This window comes from Topomyia yanbarensis, chromosome 3 (assembly GCF_030247195.1).
Source record: "Topomyia yanbarensis strain Yona2022 chromosome 3, ASM3024719v1, whole genome shotgun sequence".
Classification (NCBI taxonomy): domain Eukaryota; kingdom Metazoa; phylum Arthropoda; class Insecta; order Diptera; family Culicidae; genus Topomyia; species Topomyia yanbarensis.
In genome coordinates this window covers 178,999,567-179,024,224 of record NC_080672.1, presented here as the reverse complement: position 1 = coordinate 179,024,224, position 24,658 = coordinate 178,999,567, and the positions used below count along the sequence as shown (strand labels likewise).

General features: G+C 41.2%; 1 protein-coding gene across 9 annotated transcripts in view; it reads left to right on the top strand.

The window, feature by feature from the left end:
* Positions 1-24,658, top strand: part of LOC131693897 (zinc finger protein OZF-like) — a 411,867-nt gene that overhangs the window by 128,470 nt on the left and 258,739 nt on the right. For all 9 annotated transcript variants that reach the window (XM_058982163.1, XM_058982156.1, XM_058982160.1 and 6 more), the window contains one exon: positions 14,634-14,762. In XM_058982163.1, the coding sequence (XP_058838146.1) occupies positions 14,724-14,762 (39 nt within the window). In that variant the 5' untranslated portion in view covers positions 14,634-14,723. The remainder of the gene's footprint in view (positions 1-14,633; positions 14,763-24,658) is intronic.

Here is a 24,658-nt window from a genome sequence, read left to right as displayed (position 1 = left end):
ATATATATATATATATATATATATATATATATATATATATATATATATATATATATATATATATATATATATATATATATATATATATATATATATATATATATATATATATATATATATATATATATATATATATATATATATATATATATATATATATATATATATATATATATATATATATGCCCCGTCGGGTACGGCCCAACGTGCCGAGCGTGAGCGATTTTTTAATACAACAATCGCCTATTACCTTCGTCACCGCACCGAACACACCATCTTAGCGGGGGATTTTAACTGCGTACTGCGGCTATGTGATGCGACGGGAAACAACTCTAGTCCTGCTCTACAAGCCACCGTTCAACAATTGCACCTTCACGATGTCTGCCAGCATCTCCGATCACGCGAGATCGAATATACGTATATTACGCACAACGCTTCCTCCAGGCTCGATCGTATGTATGTGAGCGCAGGCCTCCGAAATCAGCTGAGATCAACAGCGGTCCATGTCTGCTGTTTTTCGGACCATAAAGCCGCCACTGTGAGAATTTGTCTTCCTCTCTCGGACAGACCGCAAGATGGTGGCTTCTGGTTACTCCGTCCCCATCTTCTAACCGCTGAGAACATCAACGAGTTCCAAATACAGTGGCAATACTGGACTCGTCAGCGCCGAAGCTTCCCATCGTGGATGGAGTGGTGGTTGTCGTGTACCAAGCCAAAAATAAAATCTTTTTTCCGATGGAAATCAAAAATTGCTTTCGATGATTTCTATCGTGAGCAACAGCGGCTTTACGGCTTACTACGCCAGGCATACGACAACTACCAAAACAATCGTTCGATGCTCACCACCATCAATCGACTGAAGGCTGAAATGCTCACACACCAGCGTAACTTCTCTGAGATGTTTATATGGATCAACGAAACTCATGTGGCGGGAGAACCTCTCTCGACGTACCAGCTAGGGGAACGAGTGAGACGGAAAACAACTATCGAGCACCTACGGACCGAGAGAGACGAAGTCATCGATGATTCGGCTACCATTCAGGATCATATGGTTCAATTTTTCACCGACCTGTACGCACGTGGCGAAGTGGAAGAAGAAGAAGAAGAAGATGGTCCCTTCCAATGCAACAGAGTGATCCCTGAGCACGACCCCGCAAATGAAGCCACTATGGACGAAATTACGACGACTGAAATTCTGACCGCAATCCGCACCAGCGCATTCAGAAAATCACCCGGCCCCGACGGTTTGCCAAAACAATTATATCTACGAACATTCGACGTCATTCATCGCGAACTGAACCTTATTTTAAATGAGGCAATCAGATCAAATTTACCCGCACAGTTCCTCAATGGTGTGATCGTGTTGGTCAAGAAACGTGGTGCAGGGGAAACCGCGCGTGCGTACAGGCCAATAAGTTTAATCAACTATGATTACAAAATCCTCTCTCGGATCCTTAAGCAGCGTCTCGAAAATGTGCTGCGATCGCATAATGTACTAACCGACTCACAAAAGTGCTCCAATTCCGACAAAAACATCTTTCAGGCCACCCTTGCACTGAAAGATAAAATTGCTCAGCTAAAACAAACAAGCGAAGGGGCAAACTGGTGTCGTTCGATCTCGACCACGCGTTTGATAGGGTGGACCATCAGTTTCTCTTTCGCACCATGCGTGCGCTTGGATTTAATACTGCGCTGGTTGAGTTACTCTCCCATATAAGAGCAGTTTCTTCGTCACGGTTGCTAATAAATGGACACCTTTCTGCACCCTTCCCCATTCAGCGATCGGTAAGGCAGGGAGACCCTCTAGCGATGCACCTGTTCATAAATCAGCTGCACCCGTTATTGAAGCGTTTGGAAGAGGTGTGTGGAGCAGACGTAATCGTTGCATATGCGGACGACATCAGTGCAATTGTTAGCAGCGCAGACCAGTTGAATGAGAAGCCGGTTTTCTTCAGGCGGCTCGAACGTGTAGCTGGTGCCCGTCTGGATCAAACAAAAACTACAGCTATTGATGTGGGTCTAACGACGAATCCTATAACGGTGCCATGGCTTCAGACGGACAACAGCATTAAAATCCTAGGAATGATTTTTGCCAACTCGATCCGATTAACGGTCTCATTAAACTGGGACAGTCTTATCACGAATTTCATACGGCAGGTATGGATGCACTCTGACTTTACATCCAAAAGTAACGCTATTGAACACATTTATTTCGTCTAAAATGTGGTACATGGCAGCAAATCTGCGCAACGGTGCCGATGCAGCAACTGGCGCGCAGTAAAGACGATGGCGGTCTAACTTTGCAACTACCAGCGATGAAATGTAAAGCGCTGCTAATCAATCGCCACTTACAGGAGATCGAATCCATTACTACTCTTCCTTCCTCAGCCAAGAAAATCCCCCCCGACCAAACCCTCTTCCCTGTTTGAAAGTTATCCTAGAAAATATTGCAACATTCCCTTTTCAAATCCACACACACCCTTCCGCCGATCTCATCCACCGCTTCTATATTGAACGTACAGACCGAGCCAGAGTTGAAGCTGCCAATCCCGCAGCAAATTGGACACGGATATGGAGAAATATATCATCTCGAAAGCTGCTACCTAAACAGTGCAGTGCCTTGTATATGTGGGCAAATAAAAAGGTCCCGCACCGGCAACTTTTGCCCACCATGAGACGAACGGACGGAGAAAACTGTACACTAGGGTGTCCCAAAATGACATCATGTTAAAAAAAGTCATCGGGTTCACTTCTTAAATGAAAGGTTAGTGTATCAGGACCACTTTCTTCTTGGGAGTGAATTTGTTAAAACGCTCCCTACTACTGGCAATTTTTGATATTTTGTAAAATGGGCCGATTTTGGATAAAATTTCAAATTCATGCTTGTTGAAGTGCTCCTGAACTGTCTTAGATTTTTTTCAGTATTTTTTTTTTTATTTTTCTGGAGATCCAAATGGAGAAGTTTGGTTAGTTAGTTTGTACAAATGTTGGATTATAAGAGCGGCAGAGCCTTTAAAACTTGGTAAAAAATTTAATTTTTGGTGTTTTTCATTAGTTCTCCTTCAAAACTGGGTATTTACAAAATTTTAAAAATATAGAAAACACTTCAAATAGTTGAGCCAAGTATAGGGGCGTATTTTTGCTGAAGAGAGTGTATAGCTACGGCTAATGGGGTATGAGTTATTTAAGTTTTTGCTAGATATCCGTTTGATATTTTATGCTATTCATCAAAAATAACGCTATTCTACAAAATAAAACAATTACAGTGTGGTTAGTCCGCATTTTGTTTTTCGTAAAATAGGAGGAAATTGATGAAAAATGACATTTTCTGCTTGGCTCTACATCAGAATCGGTTTTATGAGCATTTGACGATTTTTTTTAAAAATATTTAGTATATTAATAACCATCTAGTGGGGTTGAAAATCATGAAAATTAAACAAATATGTCGAGTTAGTGGCAAGTTATGGCGTATTTTTGTATGCCGAATTGATTAACGTATTCAGATTTTGTATATAAGGTCTCATTTCCATGTTAGGTACCTTAGAGTGAAAAAAATGCAGAAGGGTGATGTGAATGTTAAAAACTTGTTTTAATCCACCTAGCGGTGCAATTGTGCCTTTCTCATTTCTCTAAACTATGGCGCGGAGGCTTTTTATGTTCAACATAATTGTGGAAATGTCCATTACATTCTTAGTACACTTTGCACTTATACACAATGGCATGCCAGCCACGAACTTGATGAGCTACGTGTCGACGGTGAAACACTTGAAACAAAAAAATATCATACTTCATTAGCCTAATCAGCATTAGATTAATGTTATCTGCTTGCTAACTCATTTTGTCATGCGGGGGTGGGTATGTGAGGAGGGCGAAAGTCCCATGAACGAACGACTCCCCAGCTTAAATTGGTATGCTTTGCGATATAGTGGTGGTTTAAAGATGATGGGGTTGAAAGGGAGGGGTATGAGGGCTGGATGGGATGGTGGTCTGAAGGGTGATTTAAGGAGATTTTTAAAGGAGGGGAGTGAACAGTAGAGGGGGGGTGTAACCCCTCTCCGTAAAGCATCAACTACGCCCCTGTTAAAATCCAGAAACCTCATGCGAGTTGAAAAAAAAATTTAGGTTGACGTTTTAGGTTGACGTTTTTCAGAGTCATTGCATAACCTTTCTATATGAGAAAGGCAAAAATGTGCCAAAATCCAAAAAATTGAATTGTCGTCAAATATTTTTTCGAGTTTGCATCAAATCTCGACGTTTCATGCACCGTGAACACATTTAGCATCAAAAATAAAAATTCTATTTTTAATTTTTCCTATAGTTTATATGAGAAATTTCTGTGTGGCCGCACTCTGAAACCCGTAATTCCGGAACCAGAATTCCGATCGATCCAAAATTCAATAGCAGCCGATGGGAAGGTTGCACCTTTCATTTGAGACTAAGTTTGGGTAAATCGGTCCAGCCATCTCTGAGAAAAATGAGTGACATTATTTGACACATACGCACATGCATACACACATACACACACATACACACACATACACACACATACACACACATACACACATACATACACACATACAGACTTTTTCCGATCTCGACGAACTGAGTCGAATGGGATATGACACTCGGCCCTCCGGGCCGGGATTAGGTTGGCGTTTTTCAGAGTGATTGCATAACCTTTCTATATGAGAAAGGCAAAAATGTGCCAAAATCCAAAAAATTTAATTGTCGTCAAATTTTTTTTCGAGTTTGCATCAAATCTCGACGTTTCATGCACCTTGAACACATTTAGCATCAAAAATAAAAATTCTATTTTTAATTTTTCCTATAGTTTTTATGAGCAATTTCTGTGTGGCCGCACTCTGAAACCCGTAATTCCGGAACCAGAATTCCGATCGATCCAAAATTCAATAGCCGATGGGAAGGTTGCACCTTGAGACTAAGTTTGGGTAAATCGGTCCAGCCATCTCTGAGAAAAATGAGTGACATTATTTGACACATACGCACATACATACACACACGCATACACACACATACATACATACACACACAAATACATACACACACACATACAGACTTTTTCCGATCTCGACGAACTGAGTCGAATGGGATATGACACTCGGCCCTCCGGGCCGGGATTAGGTTGCCGTTTTTCAGAGTGATTGCATAACCTTTCTATATGAGAAAGGCAAAAAAAACTGATCTTTACGTTTTAGATCACACAATTCCGAAATAGTCAATTTTGAAGGCTTTGTACTTTCGAAAAAGTTTTGCAACTGAATATAGCGCATCTTCTAGTACAATTTTGGTGAAAAAGCCTCCAAGAAGTAATTATGGAGAATTAACTTTTCAGAAAATAATTAAGGATTTGGCATCATTAGTAAAGTTATCATTATTTTTATAATTGATGGTACAACAATTCATCAAATTCTCATTAAACCCGATCCTGCGGCACTAAAGACAAACAGAAAACGCCGTTTTAAATCATTTTCCTTCTATTTTTCAAAAAACAATATATGGTTTAAACATATTTGAATTGTTTTATTTTTTGGAACATTATTATTTTTTATGAATTGCTGAAAATGTCGAAGGTTATATAACAAAAACTTATATAACTCATACCCCATTAGCCGTAGCTATACACTTTCTTCAGCAAAAGTACGCCACTATATTTGGCTCAACTATTTGAAGTGTTTGCTATACTTTTAAAAGTTTGTGGATACCCAGTTTTGAAGAAAAACTAATGAAAAACACCAAAAATTATACTTTTTGCCAAGTTTTAAAGGCTCTGCCGCTCTTATAATCCAACATTTGTACAAACTAACTAACCAAACTTCTCCATTTGGATCTCCAGAAAAATAAAAAAATACTGAAAAAAATCTAAGACAGTTCATGAGCACTTCAACAAGCATGAATTTGAAATTTTACCTAAAATCGGCCCATTTTACAAAAAATCAAAATTCGCCAGTAGTAGGGAGCGTTTTAACAAAATCACTCCGAAGAAGAAATTGGTCATGATACCCTAACCTCTCATTTAAGAAGTGAGCCCGATGACTTTTTTAACATGATGTCATTTTAGGACACCCTACTGTACACACTGTGGTGAACAAATCGAAACTTTACAGCACACATTCTTTGAATGTCGTAGAGTGGGGAATGCGTGCACTCTGTTTCAACAACAACTATTGGCAGTGACTGGAGGACGGCGGCTGCTCGTAAATGAATTTTTGATGCCTTCGCTAGAGCGATTCGAGGTGACAACGAGAACAATGGTTCTGTAACTATTATGTTGCTACATCTCGTTCATTCAAAACAGTCAAGATGATAGGGTAGATGTGGATATTTTAGCCTTTAATATCCAAGAGACATTAGTTGTAAATTAATATAAATATTAGATAACTAATTTTAAACACTGATAAAATGACAAATAAACGTATAACAAAAAAATATATTGATTAGCTCAGCGATCAAAATTCGAATCAGTTGAAGCAGTTGGCTGAGTTTTTCAATTTCAAACAAACGGTTAGTGAGTTTACAAGAATTTCCAGACACAATAGAACATTGACATCACGTGTTTTACAATTTTGATTCGTATGTAGAGGCCGATTGTAAAATTTTAGACCATGAGACGATTTCAATTTTGCTAGAGAATGAATCTAACCGTTGCGTTGCGTTGTGACGATGATTATGGCGGATTGCACACTGACTTCATCATGTATGACTGCTGATTATCTAATAAGAGTTGCTTAGGAAGTAGTAAGTAGGAATTCATACCAATCCGACCCATATTAAATCCTCAACACATGATAGCCATCATTGCCGGCCGCCCCCATCTCCATCGTACACGAGGAAGGATAAAGGATAAGGTAGACGGGAAGAGTTGATGCTCCACCTACTTAACGGAAGGACGCCGATTCATCAGACTCTTCCATAGGTGTCGCGGAGTTGGTGGTTTGGAAGGGTATAAGGTCTAGGATTCGCTCCAAGCAAGCGATGCGACCTGTAAAGAATATTTTGTTATGTAGTTGTTTAGTTAGTCTTCGAGTACACGATCACTCGAAAAAGAAAAGATCTTGTTTAGTTTTTGGTTCTTTTTAAACTCTGGGCAGCCGGCTACCGTGAGTATCCTATGTTTCCTAAACAAAAGCAATTTGAACTCCACACAGCCGACCGTGGGAGTATTGCCTAGAAAAGCTAATCTTATCTGCGTACTTGGCCGGATCACTATCTATTGTAATAGTATTTAGACAGAATTCGCTACTTCTTCTCTACGATATATTTATTTGGTTGAAAACTACCGAGTGATAACACGTTATACTGACAGAGAGTTATGATAGCGCGAGATGTTATAAATCAAGGTATGTATTTCCTATTTTACGTATCGGATGATTTGTAAAATACACGTATACAAGCGATAAAAATGATCATTGAAGAGAAATACAAAGGATTATTACCCTAATACACGGGCTGGTTAGCAATAACGGAACTTGAAATTAAATTAATAAAAACAGACGCGGTAAATTTTCAGTACGGACTACGTATTGACCCACGATCATCGATACTAGTCAGATTAAAGCCTTGTTGCGGCTGATTTCCGATCAGATATTCATTTTTACGGTACTGTTTCCTTGATTATATTTGTTCGCACCCTCTCATTCTGCTACTATCGGCAGAAGGCTGATAGCACCCAGTCGTCGCCGGTCTAAGGACCAAATGTCATCATTAGACTTAGACTCGCGTGGAGGGATGAGATAGGAGACTTGTGAGAACTAAAGAGATTAAAAAAAACAAAGAAACGTCCGTCCTGAATTTAAACTCAGCTATAAGCTTCTACAGCTGAATTGGCGGAACATGGCGCCTCTTTGCCATTCCAATCCCTTTAGTGAAGACTATGCTATCTCACCGTTTGACGACCAGCTAGAGAATGAATCTAACCGTGAGGAGGATAAAGTTAAAATTAAATGCTGGACAAGATATTCGAAACAAGCCATGTCTAAACGGGTTTCGATAAGCGTGGATTTTGCGGAATTGAATGGAAATTTAGATAACAAGGCAACTGGTCTAACCGGCGTCTTAAAAGAGTGTACAAATAGTTTAGTTTCTCAAAAGTATGTTAATTTAAATAACTCGAACAGCTGGTACTCTTTAGATCTTTTGCGCCTGAAATGTAAAAGGAATAAAAATTTGGAATGGGTACACTAGGGTGACAGGAAAAAAAGCCCCTATCGGCCCATCCCTGAGTCGTTTTCTAGACCCACCAGGAGTACTTGTTCCAAATTTGAAGCAAATCGGACAAGTTTAGCTACCGGACCAACGTGTCTGAAGTTTGTATGAGATTTTTCAACAATTTACATGGAGAAAAGCCACTAGCTCACATTTTCGCCGCTAGGTGGCACTATTCGCATCGTATTATCACTTTTAAGTGAAAATAAGAAAGATAATTTAATTGTCTACAACTTTGTCGAAGATTGATAGTTAATCCGGCTTTGTTAAAAGAAGTTATTAAACTTTTAGCGAAGTGATGTCTGAGTCAGTTTTCCATGGGGCCTAGCAGTGCATGGTTGTGCATCAGTACTCGATTTGCACGAACTAATCATTTTTGTGAAATAACCGTTAGATTTAGCTCAATAGTATGTTCAGAAGAATTGTAGTAAATAATAGGAGTCATGTTTTGGTTAGACAATTTTAGTTCCACATTGTACCGCATAGAGGGCGCCAATACTAACTTTTTAACGGAAAGAGATGGAGATTTTGTGTCTTCCACAAAGTTGTAGAACAGGCATTTTTCAATAATTCTCCCGAACATCTCGATATTCTATCTCTCTTCTATGAAAAGTTAGTGTTGGCGCCCTCTATGCGGTTACAGGTGGAACTAAAATTTTCCAACCAAAGCATAACTCGTATTATGTGGCATAATTCTTCTGAACATACTATTGAGCTAAACCTAACGGTTATTTCACAAAAATGTATAGTTCGTGTGATTCGAGTACTGATACATAACCTTGCACTGCTAGGCCCCATGGAAAACTGACTCAGACATCACTTCGTTAAAATTTTAATACCTTCTTTTAACAAAGCCGGATTGACTAGCAGTCTTCAAAAAAGTTGTAGACAATTAATTTATCTTTCTTATTTTCACTTATAGTGATAATACGATGTATACAGTGCTACCTAGCGGTAAAAATGCGAGTTAGTGGGTTTTCTCCATGTAAAAAGTCGAAAAATCTCATGCAAATTTCAGGCACGTTGGTCCGGTAGCTAGACTTGTCCGATTTACTTCAAATTTGGTGCAAGAACTCCTGGTGGGACTAGGAATCGAATCAGGGGTGGGCCGATTGAGTTTTAAAAAATTCATTATTTTTCTGGGCAGTCTAGGGTACACACACGCGCGAAATATGTATTTAAGAACATTGAAAAAGACCAAATGTGAGTATATTCAAAGGAAGATCGACCAACATCACAACAAAAGCAAAGAGTTATAGAAAATCCTAAAGAATTTAATTAAACCTAAACCTAGTTCCTCTCAGTCCGTAACTATTAACGGAGTAGAAGAGCAATCTTTACAAATAATAGATGAAAAAATGGAACAGTTATTTCGTTAACAGTGTACAACTGATCAATCAAAGTATTGAGCTGGTCAATGAACCTGTGGAAATAACACAACTGAATAATATTAACTGTAGATTTGATGGATATCACCCAATCACTTTTGAACAGTTGAAAGATATTTGTTTTTCGTTTGGAAAATCGGCTGGTATCGATAATGTCAACGCAAAAGTGATACAGGATTGCTTACATATCATCGGACACGATGTGCTGACTCTTGTAAATGAATCGCTACAAACTGGGCACGTGCCGAAAGTTTGGAAGGAATCACTTGTGATTCCTATTCCCAAAGTTACTGGAACGGATAAAACCGAAGAGTACTGCCCCATTAACTCTTTAACAGGTTAAAGAGACTATTTTAGCTGTATTTTTGGATCTGAAACGCGCTTTTGAGATAATTTCGAGACCTTTACTTATGTGATAGTACTCAGAAAACTAGCTTTAACGATATTGTATCTAGTCCTCTCAGCAATCCCCTTGGAGTGCCGCAATGTAGTCCTATTTTATTTATTATGTATATAAATGACATGAGGCGAGTTTTACGACGTTGTGGCATAAATTTGTTTGCCAACGACACTGTTCTGTTCATTACAGTTAAGTATATAGATGAAGCCGTGGCACATTTGATTGAAAACTTGCATTCCCTTGCTCGTTGGTTAAAATTAAAGTTAAATGTTGCTAAAACTAAATACGTGATTATCTCTTCGGCTAATACTAGGCCTGACGTTAACGTTGAAATAACTGGCGAGACTATTGATTGCGTTAGTGAATTAAAATATCCTGGAATAATCATTGATGACAAGTTAACATTCAAGTCTCACATCGACAATGTCATCAAAAAGATTGCTAAAAAGTATGGCATAGTAGTAAAATTTTATAATATAAATCTATTATTTCACCACATATTGACTTCTGCCCGTCCATTTTGTTTCTTGCCAATCAAACACAAATTACAGCGTTGCAAAATAGAATCACTCGATTAATTTTAAAATGTAACAGATACACTTTTCGTTCTTAGTCCAAATCCTTCTTCTCGTTTCATGCTAGACGCATTACAATAGCTCTCTGTGAAGCAAAGAATTTATTACTTGACAATGGTGTTCATTTTTAAAAATATGAATGGAATGCTGCTTCGATATTTGTGTGATCGAATTGAAAGAGGGAGTGATGTGCATAGGTACATAGGTACGCGTCTGATGCAAGAACACCAAACTTTTTACTTAGTAGATCACAAAACTCCTTCGAGTCGAGAAGTCGATACCTAGACATATTAAACATGCAGCAACATTGACGGAGTTCAAAACACTATGTATTTCACACGTAAAATCTGCTTTGCAGACCGATTTTTTGGATTTTCATATTCTGGAGTTATTTGAATTACTATGCAATACCACGAAGATTTTTTTTTATTTAGTCACACTAAGTTATTATATTCGCTATGATGATGATAGATTTTTGTTACTTGTTTATTAAAGTTATTTAAAAAAACCTATTTTAATCCACCTAGCGGTGCAATTGTGCCTTTCTCAATCATAAATCACGAGAATGTGTGCGTTGTTTATATTCATTAAAAGCTTTTAAATGCATATATTACATTTTATTATTGTACATCACATGACAACTATATACTGTAAAATAAATCATTATTCGAGTTCTAAAGTTTTGAAGAAGAAAAAACAGCCACGGTAATATTGAACTGAAAAAAGGTGCGAAATCGGCAAAGTCCCAAAAAGTCAATTTTTACAAAAAAAAATTTTTTCGTGATAACATAAAATCTCGACGTTTCATGCATTTTAAAGATGTTTGGCATCAAAAATACGAATTCGATTTCTGAAATTTCATTGGGTCCCCCCATCGAAAAAAAAATTTGAGTTCCGGCTTATATGGGAATTTCATATGTGACCGGACGATTTAGTCTATATTTCCGGCCCCATATAAGCGATCTGTACGAAATTTTATAAACATCTGTGGGGATATTATAGCTATCATTTGGGACTAAGTTTGTGAAAATCGGCCCAACCATTTCCGGGAAACTGATGTGAGTTCGTAAATTTTGAAAGATGGCCGCTTTTCCCGGGCACTTCCGGAACCGTCTATGGTGGTCAATGTAGTGAACGAAAGTTTGGTTGGCCGTCGGTGACCTAGAACTGCAAATTTAAGTTGTTTGAGAGACATTTTAGCGAAATTTTTACCTTTTTTGCTTTCATCGGAGTATCGGTTTGAATCACAATTTGCTATGTGATCGCACGACACAACCTATAACTCCGGAACCGGAAGTCGGATCGGGATGAAATTAAATAGCCATTAACGGGGACGCAATACTTTTCATTTCATGCCAAGTTTAGTCGAATCGGTCTAGCCATCTCCGAGAAATCGATGTGACTGTTATTCTGAATTTAGATACTTCCGCCGGGGCTTCCGGAACCGATGATGGTGGCCAATGTGGCCAAATAGACTTTGAATGGATGTTAGTGACCTAATACTACAAATCGAAGCAGTTGTGGTCATGTTTTCGAAAAAATTTCACCTTTATGCATTCATTGCAGAATTTATTAAAATCGACATTTTCTGCGTGTTCGTACTCATCACCCTGTAATTCCGGAACCGGAAGTCGGATCTATTAGAAATTCAATGGCAATGGCCTATGGGAACGTTGTACCTTTCATTTGAGACTAAGTTTGTCAAAATCGGTTCAGCCATCTCTGAGAAAAATGAGTGACATTTTTTGTAACATACACACACATACGCACATACACACACATACATACACACATACATACATACACACAGACATTTGCCGAACTCGACGAACTGAATCGAATGGTATATGTCACTCGGCCCTCCGGGCCTCCGTTAAAAAGTCGGTTTTCAGAGCAATTGCAATACCTTTCTATTGAGAAAAGCAAAAATTTCACCTTTTTACATTCATCGCAGAATTCGTTAGAATCGAGATTTGCTGCGTGATCGTACGTATCACCCTGTAATTCAGGAACCAGAACTCGGATCCACACAAAATTCAACAGCAGCTGATGGACCTTCCATTTAAAATCAAGTTTGTCAAAATCGGTTCAGAAAATTCCGAGAAACCGATGTGGACAAATCAACAAATTTTGTTTTGTAACCATGCTCTTCAACTCGTAATCCGGGACAAGATGTCGGTTGAAAATCAAATTCAATAGCAACCTATGGGAATAGTATACCTTTCATTTGAATCTTAGTTTGTAAAAATCGGTTCAGCCATCCCCAAAAAACCGATGTGGACATTTTGTTAACAAATCCGCACATACACACACATACATACATACATACATACATACATACATACATACATACATACATACATACATACATACATACACACATACATACACACAGATATTTTGCGATCTCGGCGAACTGAGTCGAATGTTATATGAGACTCGGCCCTCCGGGCCTCGGTTAGAAAGTCGGTTTTTGGAGCAATTGTGTAACCTTTCTATATGAGAAAGGCAAAAGAATAGTATTTAATTAGCTTAATCAGCATGAGTTCAATGTTATCTTCATGTGATTATATTTTGAAATGTTGGTGGAATGGGTTTAAAAGTGGAGGGAATGGGGGGTTAGTAGAGTGGGAGTGGAGGATGCGTCAGAAATCCTTCATCTTATTTTGGTATACGGGGTGGATGAAGGAAATGCGGGCGTGAGGGTGGTCCAAGGGGACGGTAGTGATGAAGGAGGGAGATCTAAGGGCAAAGCGGGGGGCGGGGCGGAGGGGCTCTGATGCAATACTCAGCTGCATATTTTGCCTTCCATTTGAGACTTGGTTTGAGAAAATCGGTTCAGTCATCACCGAAGAACCGATGTGACTTTATTTGTGGAATATGCCCGGAATTCCGGACTTCCGGAATCGTCGATAGTGGACAATATATTCAAAGAATGTTTGATTGGCAATCAGTGATCTAGATCTGGGATTAGAAGTAATTTGGTGACCATTTCAATAGTTTTTAGCCTCTGAGGTATTACGATTGTACCGATTTATATGGGAAATTCCAGTGTATCCTTACTAACACCCCTGTAACTCCGGAAGCAAAAGTCAGAACCGAATGAAATTCAGCAGCAGTCAATGGTATTACTGTATCTTTCATTTGAAATCAAGTTTGTAAAAATCGGTAGAGAATTCGTTGGGGAATGGGTGTGATATTAGCTTAGGAACTTGGCGGGTTCCCCGGGGGCGTCATGAACTGTCATAGGTGGCCAATGTGGTCAAAGCTGCTTTGATTGATCATTAGTGATCCAGACCCGCAAACTAGAGTAATGTTACATTAATTTTAATATGTTTTACATCATTTGAACATCATGGTGGTACCAGTTTATATAGGAATTTGCTGTGTGACCGCACTCTTCAACCCGTAACTCCGGAACCGGAAGTCGGATCAACTAAAAATTCAATAGCAGCTTAAGGGAGCGTTCTACCTTTCATATGAAACTAAGTTTGCGAAAATCGGTTCAGCCATCTCTGAGAAAATTGTGTGAGTTTAAATGACACACACACATACATACACACACAGACATTTGCCGATCTCGACGAACTGAATCGAATGGTGTATGACACGCGGCCCTCCGGGCCTCCGTTAAAATGTCGATTTTTACAGTGATTGCATAGCCTTTCTTTATATGAGAAAGGCAAAACATAATGAGATGCCTAGACGCGCGCGTCAAGCAGATAGAGACTAACTTGAAATCACACATTGTGACCAATACTATGAGCTTATCGGGTTGAATCCAAGCTTTTAGATTTTTATTGTGATCAGGGTCTGATTTGATGACGGAGTTACGTTGGCTTTGCTCGACAATAGAGTTGGTTATTGCTGCGGTTATTGAATCAGAACTCATGCAATGTAGACAACCAACAGGTGGGATGAAAACAGTTTCGAGTGGAATGTAAACAGTTAACTCTATTTGTCTAGGTTTTTACATTTCGATTAATTTTACTATTATATAAGAACTGCTTTATAAACGAATATCCAATGAGCGCCTTATTTTTTCAGAGTCATTCCACCGCCTCAAGCAGAAGTAAAAGGCAAACATGCAAAATTTGTGGAAAAACGTTATCTTCCCCTAGCAGCTACTACGTTCATATGAAATTACATTCTGGAACCAAACCATTCGCCTGTACTGTAAGTATACTCTTAAAACAATCGACACGATCATATTACATATGGGTTATTCCGTTCGAAGTGACAAACTAGTGCAAACTTGAGAGCGACCTTCAAGAATTGTAACCAAATTTGAGGAAATTGTTCATCTAGGGCCATATATAATGCAAATTTTTGTGTTAATTGAACCACCCCTCGTGGCATAAGAGAATTCTCCGATTGGATAAGTTGTCAAAAACATTGATTTTCTATTCATTATATCATTGATATAGAAACAACCTGCGAAGTGCTTTGCGAAGAAAATTGCTCTAAAAATCTAAAAAAATGCTATGTTGAGATTTTAGTAGTTTTTTTGTTCAAAGCGTTGTACCGTAAACCGGGGTGTTATTGATTACTTTTCGGAGTTATCATCACATAGGGTAGACGTGCCCTTATTCATCTCATTAGTCAGTATGTCACATTATTTAGTTGATAACTCGACTTAGAGTGACTGGATTGCGCTTAAATAGGTATCATCATCTTTGCTACGTACCTAAGAAAAAACATAGTTAAAATTTTTGCCTGGAAAATGTGAAATGCTCCCGTTTGAGCGAAGCGAAAAGTCGAGTACAAGGTACCCTTATTCATCCTACCATTTGAGCTAATGCGTTGAACGTTACTTTTGTGCTAGCCTTCACCAGACCATGTGAGGCTGACTTTTGTGCTCACCCTTAACATACTGTGTGAGACTGACTTGGATGCTCACCCTTTCACTCCTCTGCCACGCCACGAGGCATCGATAGCTAAGTTCCAACATACTACGCTACGACCCTCCCATCTTGGCATGAGGCAGTCCACATATACGCCTATACACTCACTCTTCTGCTTTGCTTCATGGTGGCTGGGTTTACCCCTTACGCGGTTGTCAGTCGCTGCGCCAAACCTGCCTCAGCATGGACAGACCATTCACTCACTTTTTTTCGGCCTTTTTCGCTCCAACTAACCAATCACTAGTTAGTCGTACCCGTCGTCTGTTGCTCAATTCGCCAAATTACCTGTAGCCTACAAGCAATCTGGGTGGTAGCAGCCGAAACTGCGTTCCACTTCTCCACCGATTGACACATCCGCTGAATAAGGGTATCAGGGGTTGTGTCCCAGCCACAGACGTCAAGCATTGCTCTTCTTTCGATGTCGAACCGAGGACATACGAACAGTATGTGTTCGGCAGTTTCGTCAACACCTGGGCAGTCCGGGCAGTCTGGGACCTCCGCGTGCCCGAGCCTGTGGAGGTACTGTCGGAAACAGCCATGGCCTGACAGGAATTGTGTCAGATGGAAGTGAACTTCCCCATGGGGTCTTCCCACCCAGCTCGATATGTTAGGTATCAGCCGGTGGGTCCACTTACCTTTCGAGGAGATATTCCACTCACGCTGCCATCTGGCGACCGAGGTCACCCTGGTGCGCTCGCGAGCTCCTCTATTTCCACGTAGCTCGAAGCACTCCTGGTTACCTCAGTGCTCTTGACCATGACGGGCCTCTGTACCTGAGGATAGATACGGCAACGCCTGCCAGTAACCTACGTCTACTGGCGCACACCTTTAAGCTGTTGGACATCATCATCGATAGAGCCGCAGCAGCAGTCGATGCTCTCTTGCATGTATATTCGACGTGGCTGCCGAAGGTCAGCTTGTCATCTATAATAACTCCGAGAGACTTCAGACTCCGCTGTGAAGTGATCGCGACTTCTTCCACATGGATAACTGCATGTTGTGCCGACTTGCGGTTGTTGACGATAACTACCTCAGTCTTATGATGAGCGAGCTCCAGGCCTCTCGCACTCATCTATTCCTCCACCGTGTTGAACGCATGTTCTGCGGTTAGTTGTACCTCTGGGATTGACTCCCCGTAGACCTCCAAGGTTACGTTGTCAGCAAAGCCGATGATCTTGACCCCAGTAGGCAACTTCAGTCTCAGAACCTCGTCATAATGAGGTTCCATAGCACCGGGCCTAGGATCGAGCCCTGCGGGACTCTTACGGTAACCGGAACCCTTTTTTGACCGGCATCGGTCTCGTATAGCAGTACGCGGTTCTGGAGGTAACTTTCCAGGATCCGGTACAGACCCACCGGTAGGCTAAGCCGGTGTAACGAGAGCGCGATGGCATCCCAGCTTGTGCTGTTGAATGCGTTCTTCACGTCAAGTGTCACTAACGCGCAGTATCGAATGCCTCGCCTTTTTCGTTGGATCGCCATCTCAGCAGTCTTTATCACTGAGTTGAGAGCGTCCACTGTGGACTTACCCTTCCGAAAGCCAAACTGGTTGCTTGACAGGCCGCCCATACCTTCTGCGCACGGGGTTAGCCTGTTGAGGATAATCCTCTCAAGCAGTTTGCCAGTCGTGTCGATCAGACAGATTGGTCTGTACGCCGATAAGTCGCCTGGCGGCTTCCCGGGCTTCGGCAACAGCACCAATTTCTGCCTTTTCCATCTGTCGGGGAAACGGCACTCGTCAAGGCATCTCTGCATAGCTAGCCTGAACATGTTCGGGTTCGCTATGATCGCTGCCTTGAGAGCGCTGTTTGGAACTCCATCCGGCCCTGGAGCTTTGTTCATTGCTAGGGATTTAGCCACTGCGAGTAGTTCTTCATTCGTCACCGGAGCCACCATTTCGGCCGTGCCCGCACTATCTCGTAGTGCAGGTGGCCAGGGGCTTGTGGCTCGAGACGGGAAGAGTACTTCGATAATCGTCGCCAACCGGTCCGGAGACCGTTCTGGGGGTAAAGAGCCCCCTTTGGTCTTGGCCATCACGATCCTGTAGGCGTCACCCCACAGATTCGCGTTGGCACTCTCACACAGGTTGTCGAAACACGCTCTCTTGCTGCTTTTAATGGCCTTGTTAATGGCCAATTTCGCAGCTCGAAACACCACGGCGGTTCTCTCTTGCATCCTCGGTGCGGGCTCTTTGCATCCTCGTCTAGCTCTGAAGCAGACTGACCGTAGAGCTGCAATCTCGGCGCTCCACCAGTATACCGGGCATCTACCGTTTCTTGGCAGGGTTTTTCTCGGCATAGTGGCGTCGCACGCGCGTGATGGAACAGCTACCAGCGCATCCCCGCTTAGACTGTCGGTGTTGGCCTCCAGTCCCAGGGCCGCGGTGAAAGCTTCGCTGTCGAAGTGATTGGACTTCCACCCGCGTACCTGACAGGGATCTCCCGCCCTCGGATGCTGCACACCATAGTTGATCCTAAAGCGGATTGCTAAATGATCGCTATCGCTACACGCCTTCGTCTACCCTCCATTCCATGCCTGGAGCCAGACTCGGGCTGGCAAATGTTACGTCAATCCATGCCTCCACCCCGTTTCTACGAAATGTGCTAGCGGAGCCATTGTTAGCTAGTACAATATCGAGTTTCGCAAGCGCCTCCATTAGCGCTTGGCCCCTGCTATTTGTACAGCGGCTGCCCCACTTTACTGCCCAAGCGTTAAAGTCTCCCGCTATAACTACCGGTTTCCGGTCCACTAGGTCTGATGAGAGCCTGTCGATCATCTGGTTGAACTGTTCTATGGGCGACCTTGGTGGAGCGTAGCTGCTACAATAGAACACACCATTGATCTTGGCAATCGCAACACCCTCGGCGGAGGAGTGTATTACCTCTTGATCCAGGAATCGTCCCGTTGTACAGATTGCCACCATCCCAGGCCCATCCGACACCCAGTTGCCGTTACCGGCAGGGATGTTGTACGGGTCTGATAGGAGGGCGACATCGGTCCTCGACTCCGAGACCAACTGCCACAGCAGCTGTTGGGCTGCTGCACAATGGTTAAGATTTAGCTGTGTAACGTTCACGGCTTCTTATTTGCCTCACCGAAGGGACACGAAGGTCCACTCATAGCATGATTACGGGCTTGCTTCTCAGCGGTGTAGATAAGGCATTTATGTGCCTTAGTGCAACCCCGATCCTTATGCCCCTCCTCGCCGAAGCGACGACATAGTTTGCTCCTGTCTGTGCCCTTACATTATGGCCGGACTCAAGGCACCGATAGCACCTATCCACTGAAGGCGGTTGGGGTGTGCTAATTGGGCATACCGACCAGCCGATCTTCAGTTTACCTTTCACGGTAACCTTTTTGGCATCCGCCTTCAGTAGCCTGAGGTAGGCTACTTGGTTGCCGGAGGGTCCCCCTCTCAAACGCACAGAGGCCCACTATTACGTCGCATTGCTCCTTGACGGCTGCGCCTCGCTTCAGCTGTAGAAGCATTTCGTGTTGGTGCGTCTCACGCTACGCACGTCCTACCCGAGGGCCGAGAGGCTTTCGGCCGCCCTCATCGACTTTAGGGCGTCGGCGTATTTGTCCTTGTCGGTTTTTAACCACAAGGCCTCGCCTCTGTCCTTGGCCTTCTTCGCCGTCCGCGGTACATCCGGTGTCGGTGCCGGCTTCTTCTTGGTAACCAGCGTCCATGGGTTTACGCCCCCTGCCCCGGTTGCACCGAGTTGCTGGTATCTTCTCTCTGCCCAGCGGGGTCATTCTTGCCCCGGTTTACCTCGACCAAACAGCGTTTGGCCGCGACGGTTACACGCCGTGTGATGTTGGTTTTTTCACCCTCGCCTGGGTACCTCCTAGGGCGCTTAGCGTTTGACGCCGTCTTGCGCTTGCCCTTGCCTTTGCCCTTCGAGGGGAACTCAGCCGCCGCTTCGAACAACATGGCTGCTCCATAGAAGGGGAAGAGGAGGACCCCAGTACCAGTCTGAGGTGGACAAAACTGAAACGGCTGCTACGGCCCGGGATAACGCATCTGGAACGACATTGTCCTTGCCTTTCCGGTGCTCAATAGACATGTCGTAGAGTTGCAATTCTAAACTCCAACGACTCAAACGTGCACTGGTTTTCTATTTAGTCTTCAGTATCCATGTCGCTGACGAATCAGTGACCAGTCGAAAATGATAACCTTCCAAGTAACCTCGGAAGTGTTCAACCGCCATTATCACCGCCAGACCTTCCTTTTCAGTTGCATGATCGTTCCTTTGGGGAGTGGTCAGTTTGTGCGAAAAGTATGCAACTACTTTCTCACCCTCCTGGTTACTCCTGCTATGTCACTAGCGTCTGTCTGAAGAATGAATTCTTTGGAGAAGTCTGGTGGGACTAAGACTGGGGGAGTGACTAGAAGTTCCTTAATTTTAAGGAACGCGAGTTCTGCCTCGGAGTTCCAAACTAAGCTCTTGGTTTTCGTTTTGAGCAGATCGGTCAAGGGAGCAGTGACCTCACTGAACCGATCGATGAAGCGGCTGTAATAGCCGCACATACCTAGGAAACGACGAAGTTTCGTCACGGTAACCGGTCTCTCGTAGTCGAGAATCGGTTGAATTTTGTCAGGATTGACCTTGAGTCCTTCCCGATTCAACAAATAACCAAGAAACTTTAGTTCGGGGACTCCAAAACGGGATTTTTCCAAATTGATGGTTAGATTGGCTCTTGCTAGACAATCAGCCACTGCTTTGAGCAACTGTATGTGATGCTCGAACGTTTCGCTTACCACGATGATGTCATCTAGGTAGACGAAAACGTAAGGTTCCCATTTACTTCGTCCTAGAACCTGGTCCATTAGTCGCGCCAGAGTAGCGGGGCTGTTGATGAGAACAAATGGTAGACGAGTAAATTGGAACATACTCCTGCTGGGAACACTCAAAGCGGTATATTTGCGACTATCCTTGGCCAGGGGTACCTGGAGAAAGGTCTCCTTCAAGTCTATAGTAGACAGGTACTTCGCCTTGGGTAACCCGCCCAATATTCGCCCAGGGTGGGGCAGAGGGTATGCATCTCGTACAGTATGCTCATTGAGAGGCTTAGCGTCTAGACAAAGGCGAATAGAGTCGTCTGGTTTGGTGACCGCCACAATATTAAGCGACCAATCCGAATCAGACTCCTCGATAATTCCCATAGACCACCATCGGTCAACTTCTTCCCAGACCTTAGACAGTTTCTTTGGGCTCATGTGATAAGGATATCGGCAAACGGGTGCCGCACCTTGGAATTCATCTTTGATGACAATCCTGTGCACTGTGAATGTATTTATTTATGTATTTATTTATTTCAAGTCGTCAATCAGATGTAGACCGGTTTCTTACAATAATTATTAAACTAACTTAACACTAGTTAAAATTTTGGTTTACTTTAAACTGATGCTTAAGTTTTGTTTTCGACATAGTGAAGTCAATGCTTTCGCAATGTTTGTTGTAAATATTCATCATTTGGTTTAAAGGGCCAAACTTGGCATAATTAGTGCGATGGCGAATTGTACAAAAGATGCTGCGGTTACGTAGTTGTCGCGAAGGAGCATAAAAATTTAGTTTCTATAAAAGTTCGATTGAATCAATACGATGTGATACAATGTCGTTTACAAATGATACCATAGAAAATTCACGACGATCTTTCAAGGTTTGAATGTCAATTAGCATGCACCGTGCTTCATAAGATGGCAAATGTAGTCCAGTCCAACCTAGTTTACGAAGAGCGAACATCAAAAACTGCTTTTGTACTGATTCTATCCGGTTTGCATGCGTTGCTGAAAAAGGCGACCAAATTATACTACAATATTCTAGTGTTGAACGCACATAGGCTACATATAATGTTTTTATTGTGTAGGGATCTTGGAAATTATAGCTGAAGCGTTTAATAAAACCTAGTGTTCTGTTTGCTTTGTTAATTATTGTGTTATAATGATCTATGAATGTTATTTTGGAATCTATAATTCCTAGGTCTCTTATTCTGTCACACTTTTCTACTTGTTGATTTCCCAATAAGATTCTATTGTTCTGTATATTATTCTTTCTACTCAATGTTATGGGATTACATTTCTTTACATTCAGTTTCAGCAGGCTTTTATTACACCATGTATAAAATATATTTACTTCGTTTTGAAATGTCTGAAAGTCTTCACCATTTCTTATTTCTAGAAATAGTTTCATATCATCAGCATATATAAGAACTTTTACATTTTTTAAAATGAAGGAAATGTCGTTAACAAATAAAATAAAGAATAGCGGGCCCAAATGAGACCCTTGAGGGACTCCTGATGTAACTTGAATTGGGATTGATTTTATCCCTTTAAATCTAACAGCTTGTTCGCGATTTGTAAGATATGATTGTACCCATGTAAGAAGTCCTGGCTCAAACCCCATTTTTTCTAATTTAAAAAGTAGCATGGGTATGTCGATGCGATCAAATGCTTTGCTAACATCTGTATAAAGAGCTTCAACGTGGTTTCCGTTATCCATTGCTGTTAATGTGTAGTTAATGAATTCGAGTAGATTTGTACTTGTACGCCCTTTGAAAAAACCATGTTGCACATGGGTAATTCTGTTCTTGATTTGGTGGAATAAATTTTCATTAACAATCGCCTCGAAAATCTTGGGAATGCACGAGATAATAGCTATTCCACGATAGTTACGCACATCGGATTTTTTACCATTTTTAAAAATTGGAACTAGGAAAGAGCTTTTCCATGTTTTAGGAAAACAACCTGATTCTAGAGACATGTTAAAAAGCCAAAATAAAGGAGCGGTTAGTTCTATTGACAAAGTTTTTAAAAACACCGGTGGAACGCCATCAGGTCCAGGGCTTTTAGAGCTATCCAAGTTTTTTAAGGCATCCATGATTGTATGTATCTGTTTAATGTTAATATCTCTTGAAAGTTCTGGGAGGAATGAAAAGTATTCACGCTCTCGATCCTTCTCTGAAAATGTAGTGTAAACTTCCTGGAAGAATGTTGCAAAAAGATTGCAGATTTCCTCTGAGTTATCGCCTACCTTTCCATCAAGATGCATTTCTGTTGGGAAATAATCCGATTTTATTTTAGTTTTTACGTAATTAAAGAAGTTTTTTGGGCAAGTTTTTATATTGCGTTCTGTTCTTGCATTGTACTCTTCAAACGCGATATCAATGGCAAGGTTCAATTGATCGCATAGATTTAAATAGTTTGTTAAGTTATCTTCGCTGTTGTATTTTTTGTAGATTTTGTGTGCTTTCTGCTTACGATTTTTTAAATTTTTGATTCTCTCTTAAACCGGATGGGATGTTTTGAGTTATAGTGACGCCTTCTTCTTTTCAATGGTATATCTTCGTGAATGACTTCAAATAATATTTTGCAGAAGATGTCTACGGCAGCTTCAACATTTTCTTCATTTCTTAAAATCATTTGCCAGTTTATTGCATTAATTTTTTGCCTCAAGCTTTCATAGTTAGCGGACTCGTAATCAAATACCTCCTCAAATTCACTATCACCAGGTCTGTCGTTAACATGCAAGAATATAGAAAATGGCTGTATGATAAGCTTCATTCTTCCATAAGGGAGTAAGTGATTCCGTTACACAGAAGTCTTCGTCTATATTCGTCATTAATAAATCTAAATAGCAATGTCGCTGATTTCTTATGTGATTTATTTGATTATGATGATGATGATGATATGTTACTGCCACCTATTGTAGCAGGAGCACCCTCCATAGCACTGGGTAGTCCTTACACTTCAACTTGATCAAGTATTACCCACTTATTATAATCAGCATGTCATTGTACGAAGGGCCAAAAAGGAGTTGGGCGACCGGTAAGCAATTTCGCTTGCACGTATCATGGGGATGTTCAAGAATCTCCTTCCAATAACAAGATCATATGAATAAGTCGCAATGCAAGCCGTTGATGTGAAAGGTAACCCCAATAGGTGGGGAGAAGAGCCCGCCCAATGTCCACGAAATGTTAGTAACAGGGAGCTAGCGACTCTACTCTCCCTGTCCAAATCGCTTCGATCAGGTGCCCTGATGGTCCCTCCCAATTCCCTTTCGTTATATGAAATTTATTACATATTATGTGGAGTAATTTGATGTAATTGATCATTTACCTTTATCCATATATAGCAGATACCATGTGGCTGTAATAAATAAATTTCTCCATGTTCAGTCGACGTCATCTTTGGTGCTGAGCACAGTATTGTTTCCTATATTTTGAAACAAAAAAAGGAAAAGAAAAAGAAAGAAAAAAAAAGAGAATACGGAGGAATCACTTCGAAATGGGCAAGAAGAAAAACAATTCCTTAAGTTTTCCTATGGTGCTGAAAATGCTACAATATACCTGTAATCTGCACTGGGCATGATAATTTTACTCACCAAATTATACATGGTGTTTTTATTGTACCTACATGAATGTATTTCTTGTCACTTACATGTATTTGCGATCTTCCTCGCACCCCTGTTATTACCTAAAGCTCGACGAGACTCTGGACAGGGCATTTGTAATAAATTACGTAACTTCGAATAATTAGCTGGTATTAATATCCTATAATTATCGCTTTGTGTCATGCAATAATAAATGCTAAATCATTATTCGCAACCCTGTAGTAATGATTACTTAAATGTTTTCAGTTGTTAAATACCTGTGGGATGATATGTTTATTATATACAATGAATTAATGTAGTATTTAGTAACGAATATATCATTACACTTACTTAGTAATATGATATATTGGAATATAAGTTCGAGACGTGAAGTGCTGTTTAGTTACTCACCATAAAACCATTTACCAGAGAGCAAATTTAACCGATTGTTTTGACTGCGATTTGTCGATATTGACTGCGATTTACTCGTTGGTCGAACGTGTTATGTAAATATAATATTGGGTTCCTTTAAAATGTATAATCCATTCATATTGTCGCCTTTCTTCGATCGAATAGGTCATCTTTTGTTTCTTTAGTATTATTATTAATTCTGTTCTACATACCTCACTCTCGCCTCTTACTTACCTTTTGATTTGTTCACATCTTTCCAGTTAACTACTTTTCCTGTGTTTCCCATTATTTAAATTCCATGGCTTATTCCTTTCGTATATCTTGTCCTCGGCATATTTTCATTTGGGTATTCTGTTTCCGATCTGCTCTTGGGATACTTTCGCTA